This window comes from Erpetoichthys calabaricus, chromosome 3 (genome assembly GCF_900747795.2).
Source record: "Erpetoichthys calabaricus chromosome 3, fErpCal1.3, whole genome shotgun sequence".
NCBI classification, from domain to species: domain Eukaryota; kingdom Metazoa; phylum Chordata; class Cladistia; order Polypteriformes; family Polypteridae; genus Erpetoichthys; species Erpetoichthys calabaricus.
Window position 1 is genome coordinate 209909267 of NC_041396.2, and position 17870 is coordinate 209927136.

At 37.2% G+C, this 17870-nt stretch overlaps 1 protein-coding gene across 2 annotated transcripts in view; it reads right to left on the reverse strand.

The window, feature by feature from the left end:
* sntg2 (syntrophin, gamma 2) overlaps window positions 1–17870 on the reverse strand; it is a 333388-nt gene that overhangs the window by 269035 nt on the left and 46483 nt on the right. The window contains exons 2-4 of one of the 2 annotated variants that reach the window (XM_028798907.2): window positions 9110–9166; window positions 8928–8985; window positions 1935–1978 (exon numbers count right to left, since the gene is read on the reverse strand). In XM_028798907.2, the coding sequence (XP_028654740.2) occupies window positions 1935–1978; window positions 8928–8985; window positions 9110–9166 (159 nt within the window). Of the gene's footprint in view, window positions 1–1934; window positions 1979–8927; window positions 8986–9109; window positions 9187–17870 lie in introns of both variants that reach the window. The other variant, XM_051924960.1, reaches the window with a different exon arrangement.

Here is a 17870-nt window from a genome sequence, read left to right on the forward strand (position 1 = left end):
ATGATTTTTTTTTGCATTTAGTGGAAATTTTGTTTTTGTGTAGCGTCTAAACAAAGTGACCATGATTATATTATGGTCACTAGATTCTAATGGTTAAACTCACTTCTACTCCCTAAGTTCTATCCTGATTATTATTTCAGAGCAATAAATCTAGACTGATGTCTCCTCTAGTTGAAGTTTTAACATTCTGTGTTAGAAAATGGTCACTAATTACTATGAAATCCTGTTCTGATGCTCTGCTATTTGTAAGGTTAACCCAGTTAATACTGACTTAATTAAGACCCCATTACTGTAATATCCCTGATTAAACTTGCTGTTTAAATATGATTAAAGAGATGTACATTGAAACTATTATCTGTATCGGGGGCACATTCTAGGCTGTATCCCTAAAGCTTTCTGAATTTTTGATTCTGGGATTTTAAACTGTGTGGATTTCACTATTGTATTTTTTATACAATAATCTTTTAAATTTCCAAGATGTTACAAAAATTATTTTCTATTTAAATTCATGAATGTCATTTTGATGGGAATATATTGCATTGGTATACGTTTTTGTTGTGGCTCCATCTGCTGCTTTGGGTCATGTGGTCCTGATTTTATTTCATTGCCTGGGAGGTATATAAGATGGTGAAACACTATTCCTTGTGTCCAAGAATACGGATATTTGACGAAAACTAAAGTTTTCTTTAGGGCTTTTATGCTGTATTTCAGATTTTGCTTTTGTTTAACTTATTGGACATGGTGGTTTTATTTTTGAATTTTCCCAGTTCTTTGACTCGTGCAAGTTACCTTTTGGCCTTGATTTTTAATCTTCTGATCCTCCATAAAACTTTCTCTAAGTCTTTTTTTCTTCTTTTTGCTAGGGGAGAATCCAGGTATTCTTATTAAGATGTGGGTCAGCCATTTTTTCCTTTGCCTAAATAGCTACTCCCTCTCCTTTTCAACTCTGCTCTCTCATACATTGCATATACATCTATGTCATACTCATTACCATCCCTATTTTTGTTATAGTTTTGTAGAGTTGTTATTACCACATACATAGAGTGCAGTGAAATTCTTACTTGCATGTCACCATTCTCCAGCCCCCTGATCAATAAGTATAACAATTTTACTTCTAAAATTCTATCACCCTCTGAAAACTAATTTTCATTAGTTATCTTTTTTTTTTAATAGTTTTGTAATGAGTTTCCTACCATTTCTAAAATGTTTTGTTTTAGTTTGTGTCTTGGTTTCTTTTTTTGTTGAGCCCAAGATAGTGTGGTCTCCTAATATTGCAGGTGGGCTGCTAATACCATTGCCCCTATTTAAGGCATTCTCAAGCTCCAGTCTAATTGGTGGGTTGCTATTCCTCTGTTTTGTGGAGAACCAATCAAAACATGACATGCATTTCTTTCACCTTATCAACTGTGGGCTAGTAATTTCAAAGTTACTTTGTATATTTTTATGCTATTATGCCACGTGTTAATGTAATATCAAAAACATGGCTTGCCTTAAAGTTCCCCTCACTCCCAATCTCTATTGCCTAATATAAACAATCCTCAACTAAATTACTCCTATGTCTTGCCAAAACATTAGTGCCACTCTAATTAAAATATAGCCCTTCATGGTGGAACAGTTCTCTAGTCTCCCCTAAATCTATGCCCCCCTCTGTGTTACACTAATGTTTGAACCATGTGATACTTTTCTCAGTCTTACCTGGACTGGTTTGTAGTTTCTGTCTTCTAGTAAAACTTTACAACTTAACAAAATGGCAGGAACATGCCAAGGTACTTAAAACATCATCTTTTTAAAGACTCCTAGACTGACAAAAAGTCTTAATTTTTAAAGAAAACTATTTTCTGTTTTTTAACTAAAAAAGAACAACCCCTCTTCTTTTACAAATGTAAAAATGGTTTTCAACAAATTAAAAACATTAAATATTTTAAAGCACTGACCTGTAACACTGCATCTCCTACAAACAGCATTCCTGTTTGATCAGCTGATTGCCACAAAAAAATACAAATGAAGATTATTAAAGAATTTTTGGAAACAGTTAAACTTTTTTCATGCTTAAACTGCAAAGCAACAAATCAATTCCTGTACATTTCTGCATTTAGTATTATTCAATCCAAATAAATAATATCTATAAGAAAATCAAGATATGTTATATACTGGCAGTTTTCATTTTTCAAATTTAAATGACTTGGTATACAGTATTTGAAAGATATTCTTTTTGGATCTTTTTTAACAGCATCCTGAGTAGCAATACTCTGATTTATTTTCTACAATAGGTGAATAAAATAAATAATGGTATATAAAAATGTAAGACACACTTAGTTTATGAACACTAAAATATTCTTTGAATTCTATCTATTTAAAAAACTCACATTTTTAGACAAGAGGAGTTTAGGAGGAGGATAAACCCATGAAAACAGGATGGAAGAAGTAGTGGTAGATCTGGTGGGAATTGTACAGTTCTGTGTTTAATGGGTATTTCAAGACTGAGATGAAATTCATGAAGGATTTTAAAAGAATGCAATGTGCTTAATCTTTGGAGAATCTTTGGAGAAACGATAGAATGTATAGGATAAAACAGGGCCAAAGGTTCCAGCTGTAAGTCTATATAGTAACACTGTATGTCATTTTAGAGAATTTCCAAAAATTATTTTCTTCAATTAGACTTAGTTTGAGGTAGTAATGTGGTTACTGCTGTTTCACAACTCCAGAATTCTGGGTTCAAATCCTGGCCCATTCACCATATGCATTGCATTTGCTTGTTGTCTGAACAGATTATTCTCCTGGTACTCTTCTTTCCTCCCACCTCCTAAAGATATTTATGTTAGATCAACTCTTGACTCAAAACTAGCCCTGTATAAGTGAGTAAAGATGTGTGTATTAATGTGCCCTGAGATGAACTGGCACTCCATTCACGTTGGTTCCTGCCACTGGTCTAGTGGAGATGGGGTAAGTTTCAGTCTCCATTATTATGAATTGGATCAAGTAGGTTTGACAAAAGATGTATGGGTGAACCTAAATTCTGAAAGAATGTTTCTCAGTGTTTTAATAAAACACATTCTGCACTTTCAGTCAGATATATAAAATGTGTGTAAATGTTGTTTATATTTTTTGTATGTGTTAAAAAACAGATGTATAATTGTGGACAGCCTGTAGATTTTATAATTTGGGGTTTAAAACCTACAAATATAATTTTTTTACTTTTTTGCAATAATCTTTTCATTTTCACTGCATCAGTTATTGCTATTTCTCTATTTACTAACACCATTTTGATGAGGCCATTTTTGTATCGGTGGTAATCTTAATTATCTGACCCTAATCATGTGTCATGAAGTCATCATCCACAGATTATTTAAAACTAGCTATCCCCCGTGGATCCGCCTGCATAGTAGTGAAACAGGAGAAACTTTAAAAATCAATAAACAAATGGGTATAGCTAGCTAAGCAGAGGCAAGATACATTCCATAACGTGGCAAGAGGTAGAGTGATTCTAGGTGAGTGAGAAGGGCCGAACCTGGCTATCCAGTCCTGACATCACGCATCCCCCTCCCCTCGGCCCACAGCCTCTGTCTCGGATTAGGGCGAATAAATCGCTTCTGCAAGTGAACTATGATCAACCGGAATGTTCAAGCAAATGATAGAAAAAAAAAAACTGATCAAAATCTGTTAATTAGTTCTCAGACAGACAGACAGAAGTTGGATTTTATATATATAGAGATGGTGGGACTTTGTTGTCTTTGTCCAAGATACTGGATCGATAGTAGATAGTAGAGAACATAAGGAGGTCACTCCCATCTAATCAGACTGCAAAGTCGATCCATTAATGAGCTTTATTAAAAACATCATGTTTTGCATTATGAAAACATGTATATGTTAAGTCAGAAAAATTTAGATAGACTATTTTTTGAATGACCGGCACCTTTTTAGTGAGTCTGATTATGTTTCAGATCCAGAATGGTTACACAGAAACATTGTTAGTATTAAATTAAACGTTAAATGTTTATTTTATAAATGTTGTTGCAGATTAAGGTTGCATAAAGGGAGGAAATATTACATTATAACATAATTTTTCCTTTCAGTAATTGACCAGTGAATCGGGACATGCTGATAACATAATCTGATTGAGTTATTTTTGTGTATTTTAAGTAATTGTACTAAGTTGAGTAAATCACTAATACATAGTGAATATTCTATCAATACCTCTATGATTATAAACCCCATTGAACACCTTAATGCCACACTGTTGGGGCCATGTTAACAACACTGAAGCATAACGGATACATCCAAGGCACACTGCATAAACAATGTGTCTATAAATGAAACAAGCTCATCATTGAAACAAAGCACAAAATCTAGCCTAACATCATCACTTTGTAACCAACTGTGACATCAAGTTAAATGAATTTACAGGCTTGTGGTAAGAGCTCCAATAGCAGCTATATTAAATAATTTCAAAAGAATGATGAAGCCTATCCTTTGCCACATTTACTGGTTAAAGCAAATTATAACAAAAATTAATTTTAGACTGTTTTAACATATCTTACCAACTTCAACATATAAGGTCCCTGGGATTAAAAAATGTAAGATATATAATTCTAAGTGACATACAGGAGATAATAGTCTACACCTAGGGAAATGCAACATTTAAAGAGTAACAAAGATACTTACCAACTGAAGATAATTTATTTGAATGCAAAGTCCATACTCTTGTTGTTCTTTTAAAATTGGCAATGGTCGCATCATGCTCTTTTTTCTTTCAATCAATCCTGTTCAGATCAGTGCTGCATTTCAGAGTCAGGCCTGTTCAGTGGTGGTCCTAGAGTACATATGTCTTAATTCTTTTAAGAACGCCCATCCAACTGAAGCAGCGGGCCCAGGTAAAATTGGGATTAGAGGAATAAATCAAGGCATTTGGTGCATGCCCTTATTCACTTCTGTCTGCTGGAAAAAGTGGTTGGCATCTTCCAGGTTCCTCAAATTTTGACATTAGGTAAATTTTAAGCTAGATCAAAGTGTCAACCATAAATTCCATTGAAACGTGACATAGTGATTTCTTTACAGTATATATGAGGAACTTTTACAAGTCAACAAGTGCAAGGATTGTTATTCGTTTGTACTCCTTGACAGCATCTCTAAGCTAAGTGATAAGGCTATCCATGATTCAGTTGTGAAGATTATGCTACCAAGGATAAAAGTCTACTAGCCAAGCTTTACAACAGCTCATGAACTTTCTTGCACAGTACCTTCAAAAATATGATGAACCTTCTCTTTCTTGGTTACTTTGAGGATGTGTGTATTCTTGTTCCATTAGAACTGGTTTTCAAGCCTCAGATTCCAAAACATCACATTACAATTGTCAAAGATGGGACACAAAGGTGTCTAGAAGGAAGCCAAAATGTACACCCATCTGATAAATTAGGCATCCATTGGTGGTATGAAGTCATTATGATGGTCCACAATGTATTTAACAAGTTACTTTCACTCCTTTTTTTTATTAACCATACTGCAAGCCAAGCACAAAATGTCACCTTGTTTGAACCACTCTGGTTAGTTTGTTCTACCATGTCCCATCAAGAAATTATGTGTATTTAGAAGATGACTGAAATTGGCAACATTATCCTCCACTTTCTTCTTATATTTCAAAAAAGACATTAGTTTTGTTTTGTTACTCTTTCAAAGAAAGTAATACTAATTAATTATAATTTGAACAATATTCATTGAAGGGGAATGCAGAAGTTAGTGCATTCTTAAAATATAATGCATATTATTGATTAGTGTAGTCAAGGAGACTGGTTTAAAATGTTTGAAATATTTTAAATATTTTTTAGTTTTATCTTTATCCATAAGTATCATGAATCCTTGGAGTCTGAGATTTCAAATTTCAGTCTAGTAATTGACAACCAAAAAAAAAACAGCTTTCTTTATTTTTTGTTACAGATTTCTGTTGATTTTCCTGGAGGCACTATGAGACCAGTGTTTCTGCCACTTTTCTGAACAATATCATAAATATGCAGTTTCCAGTAAAAATGTGTTTGTAAGCCAACCTTCCTCATGTTTATTTACAATCTTTTTTGGATCCTCTGTTCATGCACCTGTATAAAAGCCTGTAATTTGATATTTAACCCACACATCACAGGCTTGGTGGAAAGTCAGAAGATGATCTTCTGAATGGGCACCTAGAGACCATTGTAAAGAAATTAATAATCTGCTGTATTTGCTATCATCTCCATAGACACCATGTGGATTAACTTTTTTTTTTGAGGTTAGTTTAAATATTAGGGTGGAAAAAATCTTCCTCCTGAATTTTTAATAACTGATTCTGAGAATATCTGTGTTAAAAATTGCGAAAATGTGAGTTAGATGTCTCATATTCATTAGGCACATTTTTATAATACTATGATAAACTGAGTTTTATGACTTTTCCTAAATAATGTTCAATTATTGGTGTATTAATAATCACTATTAATATTCTATTAAAAAATGTAAACTTTTTTTGAAAAAAATTAATAAACTTATCTGTTCTATGGATATTGAGCATATATGATTTTTTCCACATACTCAATTTCAGACATCTTTTATGCTCCTGCTGCTCTTTCCCGACTCTTCTGCCTTCCACGGACACTCTTTGTAAATGCATCTCATCCACCGAGTGGTAGTTGCTTCATCTTTAATTTTGATAAGTAAAAGACTGTGCTGTGTATGCATGCATGTAATTGTTGTGTGGAATGCCTCAGGAATGGTACAGTCCATTCTATTCAAGCAGAGCTGTTAAGTCCAGTCCAGACCCAGAAACACTGTCCAATCCATCAGCTTCATTTGTGGTATTTCAGTTTCTGGAACTCTAAAGCTCTTTATCTCTACTTAACTTTTACTTCTAAAAGCACATGACATTTTACCTGTCTGGTTTTATTTATTAAGTTTGAAGTTTAGAGCAGCCAGGTAGCACTGCTGTGTCCCTTTGTCCTTTTATCAGTTTGACTGTAGTTTTGAGGAGAGGGGAGCCAAGATGAACTTGTCAGTGTAATGTCACAGTTTGTACACCCATATGTGAGAAGAAAAGGAAGACAAACAGAAAACTGGGGGTTTAGGGAAGCACATGTCCTTTGGAGGCAGCACCAGGAAATTACAATAAAAAATGTTCAGGGCTTTTAGGCCGATTGCCTTTTATTTTACAGTGTTTACTCCTGTTTTTCTTGTTCTTTATTTAAAATTATTATGGTTTAATTGTTTGTGTGGTTCTACCTGAACTGAATTCTGTGCTGCTGGACATTTCTGGACAAAGAACAGACAGGCGAGTAAATGGCAAGCTAATCCAGACCTATTTGAGCTGTCCAACATACAATTCTGGGAAGATGGCTGAAACGGCTATAGTCTACCCTTGTGAAGAATAGAACTGCTATGAAGGAAGTTCTTGCTCTTTGGTGTTCACTGTGTTCTGCCTTGTAGAATAGCTCTTTATTATTCAGAACAGTTAAACATTACTTTATAAATGTTTATCTAAATAGTTGAAAGGAAGCGGAAGCAGAATCACAGGAAGCCAGTTGGTAGACAGCTTGTTTCTAGAACGGCACTCCCTTATACATGAACTACTTCAGCTAATGGCTGCAGCTGAGATTGTTTCTACAAATTGTGATGTGATCCAGCAGTTATGTAAAATTGGATTCTGATAATGGTGTCCAAGTACCCTTTTCCTTCACTTTATTTGTTAATGAGTGCCATGAAGCTTTGACTATTGCCCTTTTGCATGGACACCAGAGCTTCTGTCTTAGTTACTGCTGGGTCTAGTTTAATGAAAATCCTTCTTGTTGTTACTTTTATTACTGAACTGCACATTGCAGGGCCTACTTATTGTATCTTGAGCATTACAACTCTGTCCATTTTAAAAAGGCCTTTCACTGCTACTTCTAGTGCCTGATAATTGACTCTACCCCATTTTGTGCCAGTGCCTTAAGGATATCAGTAAAAGAAATAATGTTTTTAAAATGTCACTTTCATGATTTTTTAATAAATGCTTCTTCATGTAATCACATTAGCCTGCAGTTTCCTTTTCAGTCAATAAAATTTCTATCTACTGATCTATCCGTCTGTCTGCAGCACATTATACAATTTCATTAGATCAATTTAAATTAACATTTTGCTCATTTATATTTTTCTATTAAGTGCATTCACATTATAACCACCAAATTTAGAGATTTTGCATACAATGCTGTTACATGATTCACTAGAACATTTTCATATGAGACTTCAGAATTATCTGGATTAGGTCTATATCTCATTACAAAGAAAATTTAAGGGTTAACACTAACTCTAACTTGATTAAAAATGAACACTGACATTTGCTCAAATCTGATATTATAGTGTAAACACGGCAAATGTTGTAGTTATGTTTCAAGTAGTAATATAAACTTTATTACCACTAGTGAATGTCTTGCCGCATTTATTTGCCCTGAAGTTTGCTGTATTTTCATTTATTTATTGGTCTTCACCTAATTATACCAATATAGGGTGCTGGAGGGCCAGGGCCTACACAGGCAGCACTTTATGCACAGTGGGAACCAGCCTTGAAGAGGGCGCCAGTCAATCACAAGAACAACTATATCTTAGAATTTCTAACTCCTAGTCATTTACTTCTACATCTCATTCCTCCATGCAGTTTGTATTTATTTGTATTATTTGTATTTATTTATTTAAAGTATGGTTTACACCGGTATAAGATGTTGCTGTAATGTCAGCTATTATGCATTGCTCTTCTCCCTCTTATTTGTTGTTAGGAATACATCAGGTTACCCACATATCATCCCACACCATTATCAAAGTTTACTATAACTTTACAAAGGATTAGGATACAAACAATTAGTTCTTTTCATATATTTTCTACCAATTATATGGCAAAGCTTTTCAAAAAAAGTGAAAACATTTGAATGTTTTCTTACCTACTTGGTCTTTAAAAATTTTTGATATGACCACAGGCACTTTATGTTCCACACCACCCTAGAAGATAAAATATGCAAGTATGTATTATGTGTATATAAATGTAAATGGCTCAATAAATCATTGAGAAGTTAGTTATTTGTTAAATAAATGTATAAAGTAATATATTTATTCATATACTTACCTTGATGCTTAGACCTAATCCCCCAACTGGTTGGCGTCGTAGTGTAACAGTTCTGTACTTTAAAAAATTGCACAATACTAGATTTAGATGAAAATAGAAAAGCACAACTGTAATTTAGATTGCTACAATAAAATAAGTGTACAATAAAATACTTAATTTTTAAATTATTTTAAAACTAATAGATGTTATTAATTGTATATTTAATAGCAAAATATTGCATACTTTTATGAATTTTGCAAGATTATTCTTTCTACTGAGCATGTTTTCCATTATTATTTTGTTTTAATAAAATATAATGCTATGATAGAATCAACACAGTCAAAATAAAAGCCAGTGCTGATCAGTGGTCAGCCATTGTCTGACTGGACATTTTTAGTAATCACAAGAAGACACTTTAGGAAGAGAAAAAGAAAAGCAATAGTTATTCTAAAAAAAAAGAAAAAATTCAATATAACAATTTTTTGATTAAATGGTCTTATTTTAGAGTGCTGATTTTACAATAGCATATTAATTCAATATAACACAAATAATTCATTTACACTCCTTTGCAATTGTCATATTTTAAAGTAAAATCAACAGAAATACAATTTCATATTCAATACATTAAAGTGTGAATTCAAAGGTAGTAATAAATATGTGGATCTTTTCTAAAATATTACTACAAATATTAGTATGTTATGGGTATGCTTCTAGCTCTGGGACATTCATGACCATGTCCCAAGTTTTAACAATTCTGAACATTCCTTTGGTTTAACTGGTTAAGCTACTTGCCCACCTGAGATCCGGCACAACATGTGTACAAACCGCACTAGAGGGTTTCACTAAAGTAATTTAATCTAAGTATATACTGACATATTTTCAGATCAGATAGCCCTGTACAAGAAATTGCTATTTAATACGCTCTCTATACAAGACTGCTGTGGCACAATATACTGTACATTAGATATTCTAAGGAGTTATTAGTTAACAAAGATGAAGTTTAAGCTCTGATAAATCATTTAAACACTGATCACTTTCTAGAATTGTGGTGCTTCTTGACATATTACTGTATTTTCTTTTTGTTCAAGAATAACTGTTTACATTTATATAGTGCTTTTCTCACTGCTCAAAGAATCATGTTACAGAGTGCATTCAGAAAGTACTCAGACCCCCTCACTTTTGTATGTTGCAACCTTACACTGAAATTATTTATATTAAAAGTTTTTCTTTGTCAAGAAACTTCAGTACCCCTGAATGTCAAAATTATTAAACGTAAAAACTAAAATATCAGACTGACACAAGTATACAGACCCTTTGGCGGGACACTAGAAATCTGATTGAGGTGCATCCCATTCTAGAGATTATTGTTGAGATTGTTTCTACACTGTGAGGGATGGCCGGCCGAATATTCCGGTCCACACTTCCAGGCTACTAGATGGAGTCCTCCCAGCAGCATGGAAGGTCCCCAAATTCCAGCAGGGCATTATGGATGGTGTAGTTTTTATAAACAACCCTGCTGGATACCATGGGGACCATCAGCAGCCGCTGTAGGGAGGCTTACAGAGTGCTACGTGCCCTATAACCTGGACGTGCGTCATGATCACATAACCAGAAGAAACGATGTGCTTCCGGGTTGAAGAAAAGGACTTTTAATCTGACCCGGAAGTGATCAGGAATCATGGACTGTAGGATTGGAACCACTTCCGGGTCAGAGAATATAAAAGGACGATGGGAAATCTCAGAAGTTGAGCTGAGCTGGGTGGAAGGGTGGCAACGCGTCTGGAAGTGTGGAGGATTGTTTATTGATTGGATTATTGTTTATTAATTATATGAGTATTGTGGAGTGTGGGAGCTTTGTGCACGTTAGATATAATAATAAATATTCATCTTTGGATTTTACCTGGTGTCTGACGTGTGGTCTGAGGGTTCAAGGGGTCACGGAGACCCTTAAACTGTCACAACACCTTGTTTGGAATCCATCTGTAGTAAATCAAATTGATTTGACATGAATAGGAAAGGCACAAGCCTGTCTATATGTGGCTTCACTGTTGACATTTTCAAAACAAAAACTAAGCCATGAGGTTGAAAAAATTTCCTATACAGTGTAGAGACAGGATTGTGTCAAGACACATTAATGCAAATTCTCAAGAACTCTTTAAATGGAAGAAGTTTGGGAGAACCATGCTCAGTTTGGCCAGGTTGAAACCGGGGAAGAATGGCCTTGATACGAGAGATGAAAAAGAATCTGATGATCACTTTTGCTAAGCTTCTGAAAATGTGTGGAAATGGGAGAGATTTTCTAAAAGACAACCATCGTTGAAGCACTCCACCGATCTGGGCTTTATGGCAGAGTGGCCAGACAGAATCCTCTCCTCAGTAAGGCACATGAAAGCCTGCTTAGAATTTGTAAAAGGGCACCTAAAGGACCCTCAGACTGTGAGAAACAATATTTTTTGGTCTGATAAAACCACCCTGTGTGGCTTTAATTCTAAGCATCATGTCTGAAGGAAACCAAACACAACTTATTACCTCCTTAACACCATACCAACAATAAAGCCTGGTAGTGACAGTGTCTTCCTGTGGGGTTGTTTTTTAGAGGCAAGGACTAGGAGACTATTCCAGGTCAAGGGAAAATCTAATGGAGCAAATAACAGGGATAATGATAATGAAAACCTGCTCCAGAGAGCACTGGACCTGGGACTGTGCTGAAGGTTTATCTTCCAACAGGAAGATGACCCTAAGCACAAAGCAAAGACAACACAGTAGTGGCTTATTGACAACTCTGTGACTGTCCTTGGGTGGCCATCAACCTGGACTTGAACTCAGTCCAGATACATGAAAATACCTGTCCACAGACAACATGACAGAGCTTGAGAGGATGTGCAGAGATAAATGTAAAAAATCCACAAATCCAGGTGTACAAAGGTTTGAGGTCATAACCAAGAAGACTGTAATTGCTGCTGGCGATGCTTTAACCAAATATTGAGTGAAGGGTCTAAATACTTGTGTCAAAATCATATATCAGTTTTTTTTTATTTTAAACAAATTTGCAAAAATTTCTAAAACGATGTTTTCGCTTTGTCATTCTGGGATATTGAGTGTTTCTTGATGAGTAGAAAAAATACATTTAAATGACTTTAGCACAAGGCTGAGCACAGAAAAAAGTGAACAGATCTTAACACATTCTGAATGCATTGTATATTATACAGTTGCATCCCATTGGAACCATTTTTCTTTATTAATTATACTTTAACAGGCACTGCATGATCTTTTTAATTAATGAGATAATTTTAAGTTTATCATCAAATGTAGTAATAATAATGAAATAGCTCTGCAACAGCTCCTTGAGCAAAGCCCGTTAGGAGAGGAACTATTCTGTTTGGTTTAAATACTACATATCATGTGTAAGGATCAATTATGGTATTCTTTTAAAGGCCAGAAAAGTAACTTTTCTCAACAGTAAAAAATGGATATTAGATCTTGGATTTTTTGAAAGAATTAAAATGTGCCTGGAAAATCAAATCTCTTCAGTGTTCAAAGATATATTCATACCTTTATAATATGCAACAAGATACTAATGTGTTCCATTTTACATGTGCACAGTGGTTAGGGCTACTGACTAGCACCTTAAGGCACCTGAATTGGAGTTTTGGTTCGATGACTTTCTTTGTGGAATTGGTATGTTCTCCCAATGCATGCATGGGTTTCTTTTCACATTCCATAGTTTCACACATTGTTCAACTAATGAATCTAAACTGATATATCTGAAGTGGGTTTGGATATATATCTAAGTTGGCCTTGCAATGAATTCTGCTCAGCAGTCTGTGCTTGAAATAACAGGTTCAAATAATGGGTGAAAGGTAAATAAAAAATAATTAAACAACTTAAAACCAGATTTCATTTTTTTAAGTTAATTAGCAAACATGAAGAGTGGCACTGTGACCCGGATATATACAGTCTGAAAAAATTCTAATAATGCTCCAAGAACATATTTCTAGATTGCCATCCATTGCTGTTGGGCATCAGCAACGCAAACAGGAGACCCAGAAATGTAATTATGATTAAAAGAGTAAACTTCATGAATTCAAAAAGGGCGATAGGGTTCTAGTTTTGATCCCATCTGACCCACATAAGTTTCTGGCAAAATAGCTGTGTCCTGCAAACTATCAAAGTTAGTATTCACAGCCATCACATAACCGTGCAAATCCTACATGTTAATCGTTTGAAGTAGTGGCACAGCCCTAAGGAGGTGTAGGCCATGACCATGAACATCTCTCAGATTTAGGTTGCTATTGGTGATGATTTGACAGACACTAGGAAGTCTGAGTTACTGTCCCTGATTGGAAGGAACTCTGATGTCTTTTAATCTGTACCTGGCCAGACTGAAATTGCTGAACACAAGATTGTAACTGAACCTTGTGTTAAGGTACAGCTGCTCCTGTATCGTATTTTGGAAGCAATGAGGGCTGTGATACGCAAGGGGGTGATACAGATGCTTGATTTGAGTGTGATTAGTGAGAGTAAAAGCAACTGGTGCAGTACAATTGTTCTGGTTCCAAAGACAGATAGCTCTGTTTGGTCTTGTATAGATTTTTGACACTTGAATAAGATTTCCAAATTTGATGCTTACATGATGCCACATATTGATGACTTACTGGAGAGGCTGGGGCAAGCCTCATGTATTTCCTCCTATATCTCACAAAGACTGCATTTGCCACCCTGGATGGGCTTTTTGAATTCACCAGATTCCTATTTTGTCTCCAAGGTGCACTATTGACTTTTCAGAAAATGATGGATCAAATTCTGTGATCATATTCTGTATATGCTGGAGTGTATCTCAATGACGTACTCATTTTTAGTAATGATTGGCAGTGCTTGACAGTTTGAGGCTGACTGTGTTGACAGCTAACTCTAAGAAGTGTAAACTGGGGATGTCGGAGAAGCATTATTATTACTACTCCATGGATAATGGTTTGATTAAACTTCATTTGGACAAGGTGGGTGAAGTGCATGCATGTCCACGTCCGGAAATGCAGAAGCAGATTTGTACTTTCCTTGGACTCACTGGTTGGACTCACTGGTTATTACTGACCTGACGAAGGGCAGAAAGTACTGCAGCATTGTCTGGAATGATGATTGTGAAAGGCCCTTCTTTGTCTTAAAGTCCACTTTGTCCTTGTTCCCAGTTCTATGGAATCTTCACTTTTTAAGGAGTTAATTCTACAGACTAATGGTAGGGGCTGTAGTTTTTCAGAGTTTTGATGGGGAGGAACATCACATTTTTGAGCAGGAAATTGCTTCCCAGGGAGCATAATAATTCGACCATTGAGAAAGAATGTTCGGCTATTAAGTCGGCGATGGAGGTGCTTCACTACTGCTTGTGGTGTAGGTGATTTATCCTGGTGACTGATCATGTCCCGCTCCAGGGGATCTACAGGCAGAAGGATACGAATTCCAGGATCACTAGATGGTTTATTATCTTGCTGCCGTTTTATTTTGATTTTCACTATCATCCCGGTTGGGCGAACATCAACACCTCTCACGTCTGGCCAAGCCCAGCTTAGACTGTTGCTTCTTTCACAATGGTGCGAACAAAGCTGGGGGTGTGGGGAATTTAAGATTTTTGAGAACATGACAACCCCTGAACTGCGCTGTGTGAACGCAGGCAGAGACTTGTCAGCTACCGGTGCGACTGCAAATATGCATGCCTCCCATGTAACGTGTCTGTCGCCCTCTGGTTGATGCAGGGAACATTTGGGTGTTGTGCTCACTTTCTGTCTTCTCTCCAAGGAAGGTTATCTGTTCTTTTAAACAGAAGAAGGGAGCTTGTGCAGGGTGATGTAAATGGCAATATGTGCTTGATTTGTTTGTGTATGCTGAAGTAACAGTTCACATTTGGATAAATGCTTTCATCATATTCCTGTCTTGACAACAATAAAGCTGATTTTTTTTCGGAAACCTGGACTCACCCCCTCCTTACTTTTGCTAGTCTGTGACCTACACATCACAAGCATACACACTGCTGGTCCAAAAAAAAAGATAAAAAGAGAAAACCCACATTCATTGAAACAAAATATTACTGTATTAGACATTATATAGGTACAGTCAAACTCTAACACAATCCTGATCATGAGCAAGAACATGCATAATCGGATACATGATGCATTTAGGGTATAATTTGGGGAAAAAAAGGTTTGCCCTTTCCTTGAGAATCAGAATCAAAATGATCTACTCTGCCTGAAAAATCCTGTCCTTGATATTGAGCCACATATTTTCATCAACATCATATAAACTATTTTCCTTGGCAATACAACCTGGGAAATACCTCTGGGCATGCCTGATTCAGCTCTGGCAGTCGGATGCTGTTATTGTCCTACAAGCCTCAGTCATAGCATCCAGCAGCAGAATTCTGTTGTAGGAACAGAAGTAAGAAGTAATAAATCTTCCAACTCCAGGCCAAAATAAACTGCTCAACAAGATTGAGGAATGGCAAATATTGAGGAAGGAATTCAATTCACGTCATTGTTGTTATTGTTTACATCCCTCCTCGGGCGGATGTGGAGATAGCGGGTGACATCATCCACTCCACTGTTGCTAAACTACAAACGCAGCACCCCGAGGCGCTTGTGCTAAACGCTGGAAACTTTAACCTTGTGACGCTGGACAAAACATTACCTGCCTTCTCCCAGTATGTGAATTGTAATACCCGGGGAAATAGGACTATTGACCTACAGTATGCAAACATTAAAGACGCATACAACGCCACCTCGCTGCCTGCGCTAGGGAAAGCTTTTCATAACCTGGTTCTGCTTCAGCCTCACTACAAACCAAAAGTGAGGGAGCTACCTACAACCACACACTCATTCAGGACAGGAAGTGGCCCCCTGAGGCACAGCAGGCTCTGAGAGACTGCTTTGGAACTACGGACTGGGATATCCTGCAGGGATCGTATAGTGAGAACATTGAGGAGGTTGTTGACTACACTACTGACTACATCAACTTCTGTATGGACATTGTAGTTCCAGTAAGAACAGTACGCTGCTATGCTAACAACAAGCCATGGATTACAAGTGACATCAAGGGCCTTTTGAACCAGATGAAAAGGGCTTTTAAAGGAGGTGATCAGCATGAGCTCAAGCGCGTGCAGAAGAAACTCCGGGTCCAGCTCAGGGCGGCGAAGGAGCAGTACAGGAGAAAGCTGGAGCAGAAGTTGCAGAATAACAGCATGAAGGAAGTGTGGGATGGGATGAAGTTCATCACTGGCTGCAGCTCGAAGCAGGGTGCCGCCATCGAGAGAGACGTGGAGAGAGCAAACCAGATGAACAACTTCTTTAACAGGTTTGACCACCCTAACCCATTCTCACCTCGGAGTACTGTACCCTCCACCCATCCTTCTGCTCTCTCCAGCATAGGAGAGAGTTTCCCCCCACCCACAATTACAGCTGCCCAGATAAGCAGAGAGCTGAGGAGACTTCGTGCCAGCAAAGCAGTGGGTACAGATGGAGTATCGCCACAACTGCTGAAGGCTTGTGCGTTGGAGCTGGGGAGTCCTCTACAGCGCATCTTCAACCTGAGCCTGGCACAGGGGAGAGTCCCGAGGCTTTGGAAAACATCTTGCATCACCCCAGTCTCAAAAGTATCACGTCCTAGTGAGCTGAATGACTTCCGGCCTGTCGCTCTGACGTCACATGTGATGAAGACCATGGAGCAGCTGCTGCTTAACCACCTGAGGCCACAGGTCCGCCACGCCCTCAACCCTCTGCAGTTCACATACCAGGAGAAGGTGGGAGCGGAGGATGCCATCATCTATATGCTACACCGATCCCTCTCCTACTTGGACAGAGGCAGTGGTGCTGTAAGAATTATGTTTCTGGGCTTCACTAGCGCCATCAACACCATCCAACCTCTGCTCCTTAGGGACAAGCTGACAGAGATGGGAGTAGATTCATACCTGGTGGCATTGATCGTGGACTATCTTACAGACAGACCTCAGTATGTGCATCTTGGGAACTGCAGGTCTGACATTGTGGTCCGCAACACAGGAGTGCCGCAGGGGACTGTACTTTCTCCAGTCCTGTTCAGCCTATATACATCAGACTTCCAATACAACTCGGAGTCCTGCCACATGCAAAAGTTCGCTGACAACACTGCTATCGTGGGCTGCATCAGGAGTGGGCAGGAGGAGGAGTATAGCAACCTAATCAAGGACTTTGTTAAATGGTGTGACTCAAACCACCTACACCTGAACACCAGCAAAACCAAAGACCTGGTGGTGGATTTTAGTAGATGTCTGTGAAGCTCATCAAGGAAATAACAGATTTTAACAGAATTATATGGACCATCTGTTGGTATGTATGCTACAGGACCATTGTCTGATATGGCTGAACAAAGTAATCTGTGAACTTCTTTGATACCTGTACTATTGCTCGGTGGCCTATTACATTACATTACGATTCCTGGTCTTAGCCAGGTTGAAAACAGATTAATTTTGTACGGTACAACACTTGACTCCAGTTCCATGATCCTCTATAATAACAATAGACAGGACAAAGTGAAAAGCATGAGAGAACCAATGAAATGGTGCACCAAACTTCTATATGGAATACGACATGCAGTGAATGTGCAGCAATGTCAGTTTACCTGCTCCTTTACCCACTCACTATCCCCGTCAAAGGGCACTCTGTAGATTTGTTTCATGCTGATGTTATGGTGCTTCAAGGCCCAGTCAATGGTGGATATACTGAGAGTATCAATGCTAATTAAAAGATGTATCGTTTGCAAT